Genomic DNA, 17,530 nt, shown 5'->3' on the forward strand with positions numbered 1-17,530 from the left:
GCAGGTATGGTGTTTGTGTACATGGCCGCCATGTTGGATATATGGTAGCCCCTACGTACGGAACATCTCCCTCCGCTGTATCGGAGGGAGAGGTTTCGTCGGAGCTAGATATATGACAAACATCAGACAGTCCAGATTGATATGAGCAGGTGCTCTGAGCCTTTGATTAGACAGTGATCTGTTATAGAGCTCATTGGTCATTATCAGTGGTGTAAACGAATTAAGTACATTTACTCAAGTACAGTAAAATGTTTAGGTATTTTTTACTTTACTGGAGTATTTACAATTCTCAGTACTTTTACCTCTACTCCACTACATCTCGGAGGCAAATACTATACTTTTACTCCTGTACAATTATTTGACAACTTTAGTTACTTTGTAGTTTTTGATTATTATTACAAAACATGCATTAACCACTTCAGCCCTTTATTTATATGGCATATATATATATATATATATATATATATATATATATATATATATATGCCATTTGAAAATAGCAGATCTGCTATTTTCAAAGGAGCTTTGTACATTTTATACATTTGAAAACTGCATAATGAGTAGTTTCTACTGTTGGTACTTTAAGTACATTTTGATACCAATACTTTTTTACTTTTACTCAAGTGAATTTTGAATTCCGGACTTTTACTTGTAACAGAGTATTTCTACATTGCAGTATTGATACTTTTACTTACTTTTTCCACCACTGGTCATTATTCAGAAATAACAGACCGATTAATTCAGTGATTGACCAATCAGAATCAGGCATTCAACCAAGATGTGTAATTATGTAGGATACAGTAGGATAACATCACTACAATCATCATACCAGTGTTAAACTAGAGAAAGATATTATACCATGTTTAACCACTTTCCACCTGGTATCCCCATTTTGGGATTAAATGTAGGGTAAGTGATAGCCTTGGATCAAGACTATCATAGTTGTATTTGATTGAGTCTGACTTTTACTTTCATATCTTCAAAATCGATAAAACACATCTATGATAGTCTTGATCCATGGCTAGGTAGGCTAAGTGATATTTTTTGGTGACAACTAAGTTTTTTGTTAAAGTACTATCAAAATGTTGAGCTATTTAACACTTATTTGAACAAAAAAAAATCACTTACCCTTTCTTAAATATTTCAAATCTTTCTGATGCTTTGTGAGCTTGTAGATCTGCTGTTTCAAAATATCCAATCAGGCTTAAGTGGTTGAAACATAAATTGACTTCCAGATCATTCAAATCGGCCAGCTACACACATTTTGGGGAACTACTAACTTCGGGAGACCAATTTGGCGGCCACCTTGGATTTTCAAATGGCCAATCCAGCAGATTTGATCAATGCGCCTTGGCCCTTGGACAACATCCAAGCCAAAGTATCATCATCATTGAGAGTGGTAAAGGTCTGCCGACCACCGCTGAGATGGGTTCGAATCCACCATGGTGCATCCGGCTTTGTCGAGCATCAATATGAACACAATTGGCTCGTGTTTGGGGGAGGGAAGCTGAGGCGGAAGGGTGATAATTGTCACTACGCGTGCTCCTATACGGGCTGGGGCGGCACCTGTCAGCAGAGTGTTTGTCGGCAGGAGTGGCATAGAGGTGCTGCGTCCTCCCGGTGGGGGCTCCTCACTGGCAGGTGAAGCTGGGGGAAAAAGTATCATAATTTTCTAAATGTTTCGGTTATCCCCTCAACTATGAGCAGAGATTCACATCATCATACGTACTGTAATGAGATAAGATGATCCATTCCTTAATCACACCACCCCAACAATAATGTACAACAATGTTCATCAACATCAAAGCATGCAAGAGGTGAAACCTCCACGATTGTTCACATGAGTGTGCTTACTGGCCTTTTAACACTAAACCCCTGTTTTTATGGGTAATGTGAAAGTACAGGGGGGCCTCTTTGAAACTAGACCCTTTGACTTTCCTTTCCATTTGAGTCTCTCAGACAATTTGGTGTCAGAGAGGGACTTCACAAGACTCCTGTGGAGGCAATGGACTATAAGTGAAACTAGCTGGAGCAGCACCGACATGGTTCCAATTAGGATCACGATGTGAATCAGCACTTTCCGGCTCTGGTGCAATAAACGGCCTGTTGTAATTGAAAAAACACTGCTGAAGAATTTACGGTAAATGTGGACCATTTGACAAACTGCACGCCGCAGGGACAACAGCTGGGCTCAATAATCCGGCTGCGGGTATAATAGGAAGTGTTGTTTAGGCCATTGGTTCTTAAAGTGGGGTCTGGGGATCCCCAGGGATCCTTGGGTGTGTTCCAGGGGGTCCCCAGCAAAATGTGTTACCTTGGCTGTTAAAAATGTTAAGCATGTCACTTATGCTATTTTTGGACATTTTAGAAAAATCTTTAAAGAAATTGAATAGTTTTGAATTTTCAACACAAATCTTAACTTCTGGGGGTTCCTGGCAGACCCTTTTCAGATGTATATCAAATTGGGGACCTTGACACGAAAAGGTTTGAGAACTAGTGGTTTAGGCCACATGTTTTCAAAGTGGGGGGCGCAAGGAAAGAAGAGGAAAATGAAAAAAAAATCTAATAATTAATAATATAGAACGTGCACACCTTTCAGCGTAGTAATAGGGCGACAGAACAGGGCGGCCCGCGACCATTGAGTTCAATGGCTAAGTCTTCAACGTTTCTCAGGCCACGGACCCCTTAGCTGAGAGAGACATGAAGCAGGGACCCCCACTCTTGTTGCTGATTCAACTTTTTATAGATTTCATAGATACTAGCTTCATAGACTTGTATAACCGCACTGTCATCAGTGTTGTGTAAATGTATGTTCTTTGTTTGTTTGTTTACACATTATCTTTTCTATTAATATGTTGGATACATTTTAATGTGTATTTTCAGACATTTAACCACTTAAACCCTCAATGTGCAAATTTTACCTTTGGCTCTGTACTACATTTTTGGCAAATGTATGTACTGTCCCAGAATAGGGATGCTAGGGTTCAAGTGGTTAATGTGAAGAAAAAAAGTTCCCATCACACAAAGATTTGGCGACCCCCCCCCTCTGTAGTAACTCCCCGACCCCCTGTTGGGCCCAACACACAAAGCATGTACTGTAGGCTGTTAAAGTAGCCTACATGCTGTCCATATTCTGTTCTGCTACAAGAATGACTGTGAGGAAGATGACGTGCATTTTGTATTCTCTCAGGACGCTTTGAGAGAGACCGAGGAGAAACTGAAGAGTCGTGTGGAGGAGCTGAGATCTTCCCAGGAGGCGCTGGGTGACATGAAGGTACAGATGAAACACACCAGTGAGGTTTAAGGTTTAACCCATACTATGAGAAGACACAAAAATTAAGCGGAGCCCAATTGTTGTGCTCCGTGCAAGAAAAGCATGAACTGTACTGTAGGCCAGTGGTTCTCAAGTCAAGGACCCACAAATTGATTTGGCCGTGGACCCGAAACTGAAAACGGTTTGTGCCAGGGTCCAGGGACCCCCAAAAGATTTATGTTTCCAAATTATTAAAAAATGCCCAAATATTTTCAAAAATAGCAGATGTACAAACTCGCAGCTGTGAGCTTGTAGATCTGCTATTTTTGAATAGCCAACGTACAGTATAAATGGATGAAGTGGTTAAAATGATTGTGATACTATGTTAACTACTTTTGCTGGGGACCCCCTGGAAACCCCCCACCCCCAGGTCCCCGGACCCCACTTTGAGAACCAATTCTGTAGGCTGTTAAAGTAGTTCTGTTAACTATGAGGAATATAACATACATTTTGTATTCTCTCAGGACGCATTGAGGGAGACCGAGGAGGAGCTGAGATCTTCCCAGGAGGCGTTGGCCGACATGAAGGTGCAGATGAGGGAGACCAGCGAGGCCCTGGAGGAGGCCCTGACCACGGTGAGCCACCAGGAGACGGAGCTGACCAGATTGAGAGCCGTGCTGAGGACAACCTGGCAGGAAGGGGACGAGATAACGGCCCGACTCGCAGAGAGACGCCTGCGCTCTGAAGACGCCACGAGCAGGACGCAGCAGGAGGCCCTAGGGCGAGCGAAGGAGCTGAAGACCGAGCTCAGCTCTTTGAAGGTGATGTAGAATTCTGGATCAATCGGTCATTGATGAGGCAATTAGGAGTCTGAGACAATATTCTAGGTGGTGATGGTTAGGCTTTAATGTACATGATATCATGGGGAGAAGTACAATAACACTCAGGTCGGTGGTACGGTAGTCCTGCCAACAAACACGGGGATCAGGCCATAGTTATATTAGCTGCTACAAGGATGAGCTGAACTAGCCTGGCATGGCTAAAGCTGAACCATAACAGACAGGCTGTTACATAAACAATAGCTATCAGGCCTAGCTGAGACATCTTGGCTGCTACAGGCTACCAAATATCATGTCATATCATTATGCATTAGATAAGTACTATAAGTGATGGTAAAATATAAAGGTTAGATATAAACGACCATAATAGCAATATAGTATAATTGTATAATTCTTCTACAATTTCCTCCCCAAAGGAGTTCACCAGAGAACTTCAGCAGGATCACACCGCCCTAGCGGGGGAGCTGAAGGAGGAACGGGCCCTTGTGTCTGAGTCCGCCGAGCGTATGAGGGACCTGGAGGACGAGATGGAGGAGGTGCTAGGACAGCTGGCGGCCATGGAGGAGCAGGAGCAGAGGTGGCGAGACGCGCTGGCTGAGCGCCAAGGGGCGCTGCTGAGCCTCCGGCGCGACCACGCCGAGACGGAGTTGAATGAAGCCAGGGCCCTGCTTGAGCGTAAGAGAAGAAGTGAGATGTTGAATCGCTCGATGGTCATGGAGAGCCTTCAGGAGCAGAACACCTATTCACAGCACGTGATGGGAGAGGATGGGAGAGGACAAGCAGAGGACAGAACCACAGCTCTGTAGTAGGAGGACGACATGCCAAAGATCCTTACACACCATCAGGGAGCGTTTATTTCATATCAGTACAATTATGTTGTTAATGTACATGGAATGGATTGCCCTCTCCACCTTTGTCACACATCTTGGTGTAAACTAAAGTTTGACCATCAATTAACCTTCTAGATTCTAGAAGGTTAATCTAAAATAATTTAGAACCAAAGGAAAAACATATAGGTCCTCTTTGACCTCAAGATGACAAGACCACCAGATTCTGCCCCACCATGACCCACTCAAGTCGGGCCCATGACCTTTATCCCCTTAAAGATTTATTTATTTGATGGGGTCCATTGGTTCCGTCTGTATACTCCTCTGAGTTAAATAAACACTGAAGATTTACTGTGTAGAAATGATCACAGTTGGCTTGACTTTTCTTAATGCCCTACTTTGTCATTCTACAGTGTCACACAAAAGTAGCAAAACTAGCAGATCTAGATCTGCTATTTCTGTAATTTGGACATATGAGGTGTCCACCTGACGGCAACGATAAGTGCTATGTATGTGTAGATGTTCCTTATTACAAGTGTCTTAGAGTACTTCCTTTAGAGTACTTCCTCTGAACGCACATTTTGTCCAAATATGGTGAACTTACAATATATGAGACCTCACTGATGCTGTAGGGTGTGATGGGTATGAAGTGATGGCATTTCGTGTCCGGCGGTGCTCCATTTAGCATGTGTGCAGTTTCTATACTGATCTAACATTTTGTAGCTCACACAAGCTTCTCTTTCTTGACAAACGATAGGCTCAACGATATATCTGCAATACACATCCCCAGATTTGTGAAGAGGTGGGCACTGCTCAAAATAGTTAAATGTTAATGTTGTCCCAGTTTAGGCCTGACATAAACATTTAAAGGAGCGTACAATACAGTCAAGTGGTATTATGTTATATGAGGGGCCCCATTCAGACAGATCAGAGGTGTGTAAGAACACAATGGGGTCTTTTAAGGCTGTTGTTTTGATCTTGTTTTTTGTAATTCTCCCCGCAGAGCTGAAGGGCCCATTGCAGTACTCATCCCCTCTACTAGTCCTATAGATCAGCGGTTCCCAACCGGGGTGCTGAGGCATAGGCCTACTGGTGTGCCCTGAGACAAGGCCAGGTGTGCCTACACATTATTACTGCAGTATATACAGCTATACATAAAGTTATGAATCGCTATATCAGTGTTGTGTGTACACTCATTTCCCAATACAGAGATTTAACCACTTTATACCTGGTGTTCTTATTTTGGGCACGTCATTATAGGCCAGAATTGTAACACATCCCTTTATACAACGCTTCCTGAACTTGTAGATCTACTATTTTCAGGTGTTCCTTGAGATTTTGACTTGCTTATTGGTGTGCCTTGACCACACAGTTTGAAAACCACTAATATAGATACATTGAGGGGATAAACATTTAGGCTACTTCAGAGGGATCATTGTATGCGTTGCAATGCATTTTGAGCTTGTAGATTGGCTATTTTTGCTATTTCAAATAAAGTATAGGGTTTAATTAAGTTGATAACAGTGACTGCACACATAGGCTGTATCATTTGGGCCCCCTGAGCTCTTGGTTCAGTGTAAACCCGTTCAGAATCAGCCCCAGGCCTTAATTTAATAGGCAAGTTTAATATGTTTTTTTTCTTATTTTGTCCAGCAGATGTCACTCGTGTTACTTTACTGATAGGGACATAAAATGCAACAGCCAAAATGTAGGAAAAGACAGAGTATGTATGTAAACCACTTAAGGCCTATACTGTATGTGTGACGTGTGTAGATCTGCTATTTTCCCTATTTTGTTTATTTAAATGTTCACCTGCCCAACATAGGGATGCCATGTCAGGTTGAAGGTGGTTCAATTTAAAGGGTGAATTTAGAGTTTTATGTCAAATGTAATCTGCATTTCTAATGATTGTATTTTACGGTACTTTTGTGTCCAAAGCCCAGAGGCATGTGCATCACAAGTCTATTATGTAGGTTGTGTGCATCACAAGTCGATATAGGCAGTTTTATTTGTATAGCTCATTTCAACAACAAGGCAATTCAATGTGCTTTACACAGAACATCAAGCAAAGGAAACACAATTATACAATGACATTTGGATGCATAAAACAAAAGAAGGAAAAAAACAGATACAATTACAGTGCAGAAGAGAAATAAAAATAAAAGTAACTCAATCAAAGGCAGTGGCAAACAGAAAGGTCTTTAGTTGTGTTTTAAAAGAAGTAAGAGTGGCAGCAGACCTGTAGTTTTCTGGGAGTTTGTTCCAGATTTGTGTAAGGATTTAAGAACTGGAGAGTAGATTGATGCTGTTGTTTATGACATGTGTAACCTAATACCTCATCACTCTTTTGACTATAGAACGTGAACGGGGACAGTGGAGACAATGGACAAACTGATTTTAACTTTCTGAAAATGTTGAAGCAATAAAGAGACCGGTACCATTCTTTCAGGTGAATGATCTCACACATCAGTGTGTCTTAGTCTAGCTTACATTTCCAAGTAGCTTGTGGCTAGATACTTTCAGAATTATGTAGCTTTAAAGTAGTTCAGCTACTTTTTTCACCATGTAGCTGCGTAGCTTGACAAAAACAAGATTTTTGAGTGCAGTATGTCCATTAAGTGGCGGCTGGTGGGAATTTTGGGTGGGAGGGCTAAGCGTATAATTAATAATCTGTATAATCTGTATAGTTTACATATCCAGATTTAGGAAAATATACTTTTATTTGACAAAAGTATAGACAAAAGTATACAAATCAGTCAGTCACACATCAACAACTAGTGATGGCACATATGGCATCCTGCCTGAGAGCATTTGAGCATCATCAATGCATTTGCATTGATATCAAAAAAAATAAGTCTGTCTGTCTGTCTGTCTGTCTAAGAGTTCTCCACGGGCCTGAAAATTAAGGCCTGGCCCTAACTGGGCCCTACTGGGCCGGTCCAAACAATTACCATACTTTTAGGCCCAAAAACCCCAAAACCCCGTAAATAAATTTCTGATCATGAACAATCCAGCTTTCTCCGCTCATAAGCTTGCCATGGCTTCAAGCTCTGCAATTTGTCTCTGCATATAGTTTCCACCACAAAAGGCTTTTGAACCTATGTCATTTTCTTTTAGTACTTTGAATAGTTTACCTGGCAGGTGTCTCGCCTCCACTGCTCGCAAAGTGCTTCCACAAATTGTATGGCCTTAATTGAGCAATTTGACCTGCTGTGGTACACGTCACAGGCAAAAGACTGACAAAAGACACTGACAGAGTAGAATAAGCCATTCAATAATGACATATATAATGGGCAGGAAATCATAAGGTCTTGACGAAAAACACAATAATTATGATTCAAGGAAAGTTATAAACTTGCTTCTCTCTCTCTCTCTCTCTCTCTCTCTCTCTCTCTCTCTCTCTCTCTCTCTCTCTCTCTCTCTCTCTCAGAGAATCAAGCATGCGTGTCATGTCAGCTGTCAATCACTCAACTCAATGGAAGCTGATTTGGGCTAAAAGAAATCAGCCCATTTTGACATATTTAGTGTTTTTCTTGGAACTATTTGATGCTGTTGCTGCTCTAGTTTCCACCAGCATGTACAATAATCTATTCGAAAACATTTAATAACATTTTAATAATTAAAAATAAATAAAAATATATATATTTAAAAATATATATACAGTATATATATTTAATAATAATTTCTCATTTTTATTCAATAATATAGGGGGGGCTTAGCCCCACTAGCCCATTGATACCAGCCGCCTCCCTCAATTTGTCGCTACCTATTTTTGAGTTTTGAGTGCTCTCCAATCACCCAATAGCGAATGAGCCCTCTCTCTCGCTCTCTCGCTCTCTCTCTCTCTCGCTCTCTCGCTCTCTCTCTCTCTGTCCACAGCCCTCCTTCTTTGACGAAAGTAGACAGAAAATGAATGGTCCAATCTTATAATAAGCATAGTGAGGACCAATTATATGAAGAAACATAAAGAAAATAAAAGAAATAAAAATGCCTACTTCCTGTTTTCTCAAATCCAAAATCAAAGCCTGTGCAGATAAGTCTGGCACAGATATTATCCTCTCAAACACCAAAATGCGTAAATGCAGTATGTCACCAAAATGGACATATGTCCATTATCGTCCTATAAGACCTATTGCACATAACAATGGACACCATGCTGTACTATAGCACACCGTTTCCCCCTAGAAATACTCTGTTACAAGTAAAAGTCCGGAATTCGAAATGTACTTGAGTAAAGGTCCTTGCACACTGGTGCGTCTTTTCGTTGCGTTTTTTTTTTTTTCATTGTTTTTTCAATTTTTTTCATTGTTGTAAAAAAAACGCAACGAAAAGACGCACCAGTGTGCAAGGACCTTCAAAGTACAAAAGTATTGGCATCAACATATACTTAAAGTACCAAAAGTAAAAGTAAAGCCGATCTACAAGCTCACACTGTGTCGCATGGCGACGCATTGTGAGATTGTAAATCTGGCAGATCTACAAGCAGATCTGATCTGCTATTTTCAAATTGCTGAAATGTATATAGGGCTGAAGTGGTTAATGTGTGTTTTGTAATAATAATACAAATCTTCAATGTAACTAGTAACTTAAGTTTTCAAATAATTGTAGTGGAGTAAAAGTACAATATTTGCCTCTGAGATGTAGTGGAGTAGAAGTAAAAGTATTGGAAATACTCAAGTAAAGTACAAATTCCTCAAAATTGTACTGTAATTGTACTTGTACTTAGTTACTTTCCACCACTGACCCTCACCCATCTTTAACTCTGAGATTAATTTGGTTTGCTAAAGGCACAGTGGTACAGTTTGTTTCCATTGTGGTCCTGTGCATTCAATTCATCAATACAGAGAGTAAAGATGGACCCTCACAGGTCCATTTGGGTCCATGTTTACTGTGTCAGAGTTAAATGAACAGCTGATGGTTTCATAGTGTGCAGCATATGTAGGCAGACGCCCTGGAAACAATGGCCCCGCCCCCCGCCATGCGTCAGGATGCTGCGTCTTTTATTCACTGCACTGGCCCCCTGCTCCCTGAGGGCTGACCTATGACCTCTGTGCAGCGCCTACAGCCCTACACACACACACACACACACGCACACATGCACACATGCACATACACTGCTCTCTGAATATGCAGGGTACACTAGACACAACATAAGAGGGGGAGAGTGGGTGGGAGTCAGACAGAGATAGACAGACAGACAGAGAGAGAGAGAGGGAGGGACGGACGGACGGACGGACGGACGGACGGACGGACGGACAGATAGAGAGAGATTGAGAGAGAGAGGGAGAGAGAGGGGGGGGCAGAGAGAGAAAGAGAGATTTAGAGAGAGAGAGAGAAAGGGGGACAGACAGGGACAGAGAGAGGGAGGGACAGAGAGAGATTGAGAGAGAGAGAGAAAGAGAGAAAGAGAGAGAGGACTACAGGTGCAGGCAGGCATGCAACTGAGAAAGATGAATTGTCAGTGAGATTAGTTTACTTTTAACAACAATGCTTAAGGTAATTCTAGCCTGCAATTATGGTATCCTGTATAATGGAGCCTTGTCGTGCACAGCTAGGTGTCAGTCAGTTAGTTACCAGGCAGTGGAACAAACAGCCCAACGGCCCAACCCTCTGGGGAGTTTTTTTTATTGAAGCCAGCCTCCCTCACTGCATGGGGACAGAGAGTGAGTGAGTCAGTCACCTGCAGGTGACAATAAAGGACCAACCTACTTTCACTCACATGCTGTAGAGACCTGACAGCTTCATTCTAACTCCACTCAGCTGTGTGTACACTACGCACCTACAGGAGCAGGTGAACAGGTGACATAGTTTATTATTACAGCTCCACTTTTATTATTATCACTCAATTCTAAGTTTTAAGATCTTTTGGTTTGACTATTTTTTAAGCAAGTATTCAGTATTCAAAAAGGGTTGTTTTTGTTTGAAGCTATTACTATGGATCGACTGGACGAGTGGGGTTTTAAATCGAAGAAGATGGAGCTGGAGGAGGACTTCTATTTGGATTACGGAGCGGAGGAAATAGCGGATTATCACCGCCGGGACGGGCGGGACCCCGATGATGAACTTCTGGCTGCCTTCAAACAAAAGGAGGAAGAGGTGCTTCTGGCGGCGCAGCTGGGGAACGCGTTGCTCCTGGAGAACCGTCAGCTGAAAGAACAATGTGACAAACTCCATGAACAGTACCAAGACAAGCTGGAGGTAGGGGAGAAAAGTTGATTATTTGCGCGTAGAATTAGGCACGAAAAACTCTCAGTATCGTATCTATAACTCTGAGAATGTAGAAATGTAACCAAACGGATCCCGTGAGGGTCCGTTTGGTTACATTTTTGCCCCCCTGGTCCAGAGCGTTAGTGAGTTATCGCTAAACGCTATGCCAGGCGCGCTGCTCTGCTCATAGACCTAAAATTACACTACCGTGCGAGGTCTCCGTCTTTGGTCAAACTAAAGACAACTATTTAGCTAATCATTAAAATAAAGCCAGTTTTGTTTTGTTGAAAGTCTATTCTGCAGGATGGAAAGCCTGTCAGGACCCCACCTTCTCTGTATAATATACTTTTTGGGCAGAAAATAAAATATGTCCGCCAGATGGAAATTATTGTATTTACTCCACTGCGCCCTCTACAGATCTGGTCAATGGTAATTTATATTGACTAGATCTGTAGAGGGTGCAGTGGAATAAATAAAATAATGTATTTTCTGCCCAAAAAGTGTATTATACAGAGAAGGTGGGGTCCTGAGAGGCTTCCCACCCTGGAGAATACACATTCAACAACACAAAACTGCCTTTGTTTTGGTGAATAGCTAAATAGTTTTGTTTATTTTTACTTAATTCTGAGACCTCGCACGGTAGTGTATAATGTTCGGTGTATGAGCAGAGCAGCGCGCCTGGCAGAGCGTTAGAGAGAACTCACTAAAGCTCTGCACCAGAGCTAGTTACATTTGTACTTTCTCAGAGTTACAAATGTATAAATTGACAAGATTTGTTACTCTGCCTTACAGTATAATCGCTCAAAAACAGACGCGTAATTGTTCCCAACTTACCTGGCCTGTTTTTGCTCACCATGTAAACTTGTTTTCTTTTATGATAAAACGTAGGTTTCTTTTATGATAAAAGCGTAGTAGGTTATTGTAGTGCATAATGTTACCACTGTTGCTTAGCCCAGGCTATTATAAAGTGAAGTGATATTCTCTTTTTGTCTTTATAAGAATGTAGGTATTATACACTAAAGGTGCAGACAGATAGCCTAGACCTTTGTAATGTACTCTCTGCTATCTGATGTGCTCATGTTATCAGTAAGTTCTGCAGCTGGTTAATTTCCACAGAGTTTAACCTGTATACACAAGTTATCAACTCAATATTGATATCGTTTGGGTATTTTATGATACCAACTTGAATACAAGTACCTTTGGAGTGATACTGATACCAAACGACCTAATTATACATTTAAAATCTGTGTTTTGGTAGCTTATACAAACACCATACTGACCCAACCCAAATATCCTCTGCACTACTTGAGTAGCCTAACACAGAGTGGCGTAGTGGAGGTGAATAGAAGATAATATATATATATGCCTTAAGTTCTATTATACAATAGGCTACCTTCTTTTTCAGTGTGCATTGCATTGGCCACACTCCCTTCTAGTGTGCACAGAAATATGTTTAGTGTTGTCACAATAATGACCAGTGGGTTGAGTTGGATTGTGTTGGCACTGGGTTTTGAACGAAAGAGTGTTCCAATAAAAGCCATTGTCATGGCTCTTTATTGCAAAGTGTATCTAAGGGAGGGTGGTGTCCCCTCTCTGTTATTACCCATAGCCATATCTGTCATGGTTCCCCAAAATGGACACACAGCAAATGGCTAATGAACAATCACACATAAATCCCCAATGAAACATATTACATACAATAATGAAATAACAAAGCACAATAAATCAGTAGCTGTAACAGAATATACTGGGGAATCTCCCCCTAAAAGCCTGGGACACAACACAGCTCTCATATCACCTAAGTGATTCAGCTGTCCCCAGGAATACAAGAAGACTCACTCCAAAACCAACTCACCCCAACTCAAAAAGGAAAACTCACCCCGGAGCTAGGAACACTCACCCCGGGGGGTGGGTAAACTCACCCCAGGACCTGAGAAAACTCACTCCGGAACACTCACCCCGGGGGTAGGAAAACTCACCCCAGGGGAGACGCACTGTGATTGGCCAGTAGTCACTTTGAGTGGCAGTTGGGGCAAACGCAGTCAGTGGGGCAAACGCAGTGAGTGGGGCAAACGCAGTCAGTGGGGCAAACGCAGTCCCCACCAAAAATATTTACTATTCTGTCCCTATCGGTACATAACTCGGACGGCGCTGATTCGACTAGCAGACCATCGGCTGGTCGTTGCGGGCACGCAACTCCTCAGCCTCAAGGTCTGCTGAGTCGGCGCGCCTCCGTCATGGTCCAAAACTATACTTTATCGGCGAAAAAAAGAAGTCCGCGGATGACTGAAAAAGTTTTACCCCAAGCATTCTGTGAAAATGGAAAGCTCACAAGTTAAAAACCATTGGGGTGAGTTTTCCGGAGTGAGTTTTCTCAGGTCCTGGGGTGAGTTTTCCTACCCCCGAAAATCTTGGGGGTGAGTTTTCCTACCCTGTGGGGTGAGTTTTCCTACCCTGTGGGGTGAGTTTTCCGGAGTGAGTTTTCCTAGCAATGGGGTGAGTTGGTTTTGGAGTGAGTCTTCTTGATACCGTCCCCAGTCAACACATTCTCACAAATACAACACAGTCCCGGGATGTTGCGGTGGATGCCTCCCTCGTATCCTCTCTTCTCCACCTACGATACAGCAGGCAGTCGATAACAGCAAGGCTGGCCACTACTGTAGACCATTTAGGGCATTGGACCGGCTTCAATACAACCCCCGACACGGTTAAGAACCATGTCGAGTTCTGTTGCTGTAGGGACATGGCAGTCCCTGTCTTCTGTTACCGTCTCCTCATCTTGGAGAACTGCTGTCATTGGTGCTGGTTCTGACCGCTAGCAAGTCTGACCGCTGTGGAGTTGAACCCAGCTGGCTGGACCCCCGGTTGACCCAGTAGCATTCCGGACAGCTGGCTGTATCGGTATCACCTCCTTTACTGGTTGTGGAGTGCTGACATTGTTAGCTCCTTTACGATAGTCAATGTCACCAAACCCATATGGAGGCCCATTTAATGTCCATCACGGCTCCCCATCGTTCTACTAGATCCATTCTGATCATGCATTCTTCCTGGATGTCCGCCAGCCTGAAGTCGTGGTGCAGCTTTTTATTGGCGTTTAGTGGTATTTGGTGCAGTCATTGCCTTGTACCTGCTGCATGCGCTCACTCTCCTGCCGTGGTCCGAATTTGCGACCTTGTGGGTGACCACGATGTGTTGTGGCTGTCGTCGGGCAGGATTCCTTTGTTGACCAGGGAGAGGACAGCTCCTGTGTTGACACCTTGTTGAAGCCTGGCGATGGGGGAGGCTGACCACTTGAAGCTCCTGCAGGAGTCGTGGCTGTCTGTAGTCCCTGGGGCTATTAGCACAGACCAGCAGCTTGCTAGAAAACCCCAAGTCTAGCAACATGTTTTTAGATGCTATGTCATTGCCCTCTTCCGGCAAACTCAACCCACTGCCGCCCTCTGGCCAGTAGTTGAGATCAGCGTTTCCCTTTTCAGTGATATAACCTGCTGTTATATCACTAGTAACAAGTGTCCTCCTGGAGACTTTCTTCCAGTGCTGTGTCCGCCTCTTCTTCATAAGAGCTTCCAGTTAGGCAGGCCTGTACAGCCTGTTCCAGTGGCGTACCCACTGTAGAGGTAGGGCAGGCGGTCGCCTCCCCCTAAAAAGTGCTTAATGTCCTCAAAGTCGCGCATCCAACAAGCTTTGAACTGAGCAGATTGGACCGTCCATTCCAGAGATAATGGCCAAAATATCTTAAACGGCCACTTTCGCCTGTTTTCGATCGACGATTTTCGATTGAGTTGAAATAAATGTTTTGGGGGTTATAGAGGGGGGGGGGGGGGTGAAATCTCACCTGCCCTGAATGTAAATCCTGGGGACGCCACTGGCCTGTACTGTACATTTACTCTGCCTATAGTGGAAAAAGTCAAGAAAACAACCTACATCTTTCTCTTTCCTCAGTGACACGCACGCACGCACGCACGCACGCATGCACACACTTGCCACTGTAATAGTTTGCGGGTGTTAACTTGATGTGCTGTGCTGTGCAGAGCCTCTGTGAGTGGTTTTTAGTGGTAAACAGACGTCAGTGGAATTGCGTTGCTAGGGAAAAGCTTGGGTTCAAGTTTATGTCCTGTCAGCCACTGATGTTCACAAGCACTGTAACAGGAAATCAACTTGGACACATTTAGAATGTTTACGACGTCAAGTCAAGTGTGAAAAGGTCTGAGGCGCTCTGGACAAACGTCAAATAACTGCGCTTCCTCTTTTAATCTGCATCTCCTTAGCATAATTTGGCTTGACTTCTGTTCAGAGTAGCAAGAAATTCAAGTGCTGTTTGGAAGTGCGTCACATTTGAGGCGAAGACCTATTATATTGAGTATACTTGTCTCTGTCTCACTAATTCTTTCCTGTTGTTCTTTTAACATATTTTTGTCAACAGTGATAATACATTGTAAAAATGTATTAATTAGAAAATCCCATAATCATAAACTAGCTGAATTGACCCTGATTATTACAAGCCACACTTGGGTTTTGTGTGGGAAAAAATGGACCATTGTGATCTCCATTGTCACGGTCTCTCCAATTCTTTCCTGTTGTTCTTTTAACATATTGTTGTCAACACAACAGTGACCATTGTGATCCTCATTGTAACGTTTTAACCCATTAAAACCGGGAAAGCATCTGTTTCAATTTTCGACCTACATTATTTCTCAAAGTGGTGTCCAGGGACCCCCAGGGGAGGTCCAGGAGGTTCCCCAGCAAAAGTAATTAATATAGCATTACAATCATTTTAACCAGTTTAACCATTATTTCATATTTTGGTTGTTCAAAAACAGCAGATATACAAGCTCATAGCTGAGCAGATCTACAATCTCTACTTTTGAAAAATCCTGAAAAGTTGTGCAAATCTTTGAATATATATATATTTTTAACAATTTTAACTAAAATATTTGCTTCTGGAGGTCTCTGGAACAAAATATTTTGAGATGGAGGATACATATAATGTCAGGGGGGTCTTTGACATGAAAAGGTTTTGAGCACCACTGAGCAATAGTTTTTCAGAAAACTGATTTAGAAGACATTTTTAGAATCTGCCTCAGGTCTTAATGGGTTAAGTAAGATCCCTCTTCCCTATAATCAACAAATCAAAACCTTCTTGCCCCCCCCCCCCATCCCACACAGGAGCTGGAGCAGGGCCGGCATGAACTGCGTCTGAAGCTGGAGGGCCGGCAGTCGCAGTGGGAGAGCCAGGTGGGAGACCTGGAGCGGGACGCGAGGGAGCTGAGCTCCCAGGTGGAGCACCTGACCCAGGCCCTGAGTGACGCCCAGAGGGACAAGAAACTCGCCCAGCAGGAGCACAGCGAACACAGCCAGCAGCTCCGAGAGCAGATCAGCACCGTGAGTCCCCTCCTCATATCGTCTCTGTCGGGTGGAAACCTCATATGTCCAAAACTGTTACTTTTACAGGATTCAAAATTCCAAAACATCAAAAGGTAGCGGATCTACAAGCTCAAAACGCGTCGCGAGCTTGCAGATCTACTACTTTTGATGCTTTTGTGTGATGCTGTAGTATGATTGAGTTGGGCGTTAATTTACAAAAAAACACATAAAGATAAACTATGGAGATGAGCGGTTTCTGCCCGACAACAAACGATATCTGGAAAACAATAAATATGAATGCAAAGAATGCCAGGCAGGGGGAATGGGAAGCAGTTGGTATTTTTGACCTAATAAGGCTGTTGAATGTTAAAGGATTACTTCATCCCCCAAAATGTCTATTAATGTCTTGGCAATTACTCACCTTGTGAAGCCTTGCATTCATGGAGAATTTCGGATCGTGTTGCATATTCCTTCACGGTGAATGAAGAACACGAGATGAATTGAAAAAAATAGTGGTCCAAAATTAACAATATTAACAACAGGTCGTGAGCTTGCAGATCTGCTATTTTGTGCCATTTATTAAATGTTTTGCTATTTTGACATTTTGGAAGTGGCAAACATATTATTATATATATTATTGAAATATTTGATATTTAACTACCAGAAGTAATACCTACAAAATAAGTTGATTATGTTGAGAATTTGGGCAAGGGGAAAGTTTATAGACTCCTTTATTTTTTATTTTGGGGGGACTTTCAGCTTCGTTTGGTATTTGGCTTTCCACTCCTCTTCCACTGAAGAATGCAGTGTAATAATGTTTTGTTACTGTGGTCAAATGGACAACATCAGGATGCAAAGCCAGGTAACTCAGTCTTGGTGCAAACAAACACCAGTTCAGGCTCCAGCAGTTCCCGTCTTCCCGAGCCAAGCCTGATAAGACGGGAGCTGTTATCCAATCCACATGCTGAGACTCTGTGTACTTTCCCAGGTATCAGTCTGTCACAGTCTCTAATCTACTCCAGAGCGAGGCCAACACATAC

General features: G+C 42.8%; 1 protein-coding gene across 1 annotated transcript in view; it reads left to right on the forward strand.

Annotated features, from left to right (window-relative positions):
* Positions 1–10,624: 10,624 nt before the first annotated feature.
* The window catches only part of LOC308085029 (BICD family-like cargo adapter 1), a 36,567-nt gene continuing 29,661 nt past the window's right edge, over positions 10,625–17,530 (forward strand). The window contains exons 1-3 of the mRNA XM_080428046.1: positions 10,625–10,718; positions 10,846–11,117; positions 16,293–16,508. Of these exons, the coding sequence (XP_080284172.1) occupies positions 10,854–11,117; positions 16,293–16,508 (480 nt within the window). The 5' untranslated portion in view covers positions 10,625–10,718; positions 10,846–10,853. The remainder of the gene's footprint in view (positions 10,719–10,845; positions 11,118–16,292; positions 16,509–17,530) is intronic.

This window comes from Gymnoscopelus braueri, assembly GCF_963280865.1.
Source record: "Gymnoscopelus braueri genome assembly, chromosome: 5".
In the NCBI taxonomy this organism is placed as follows: domain Eukaryota; kingdom Metazoa; phylum Chordata; class Actinopteri; order Myctophiformes; family Myctophidae; genus Gymnoscopelus; species Gymnoscopelus braueri.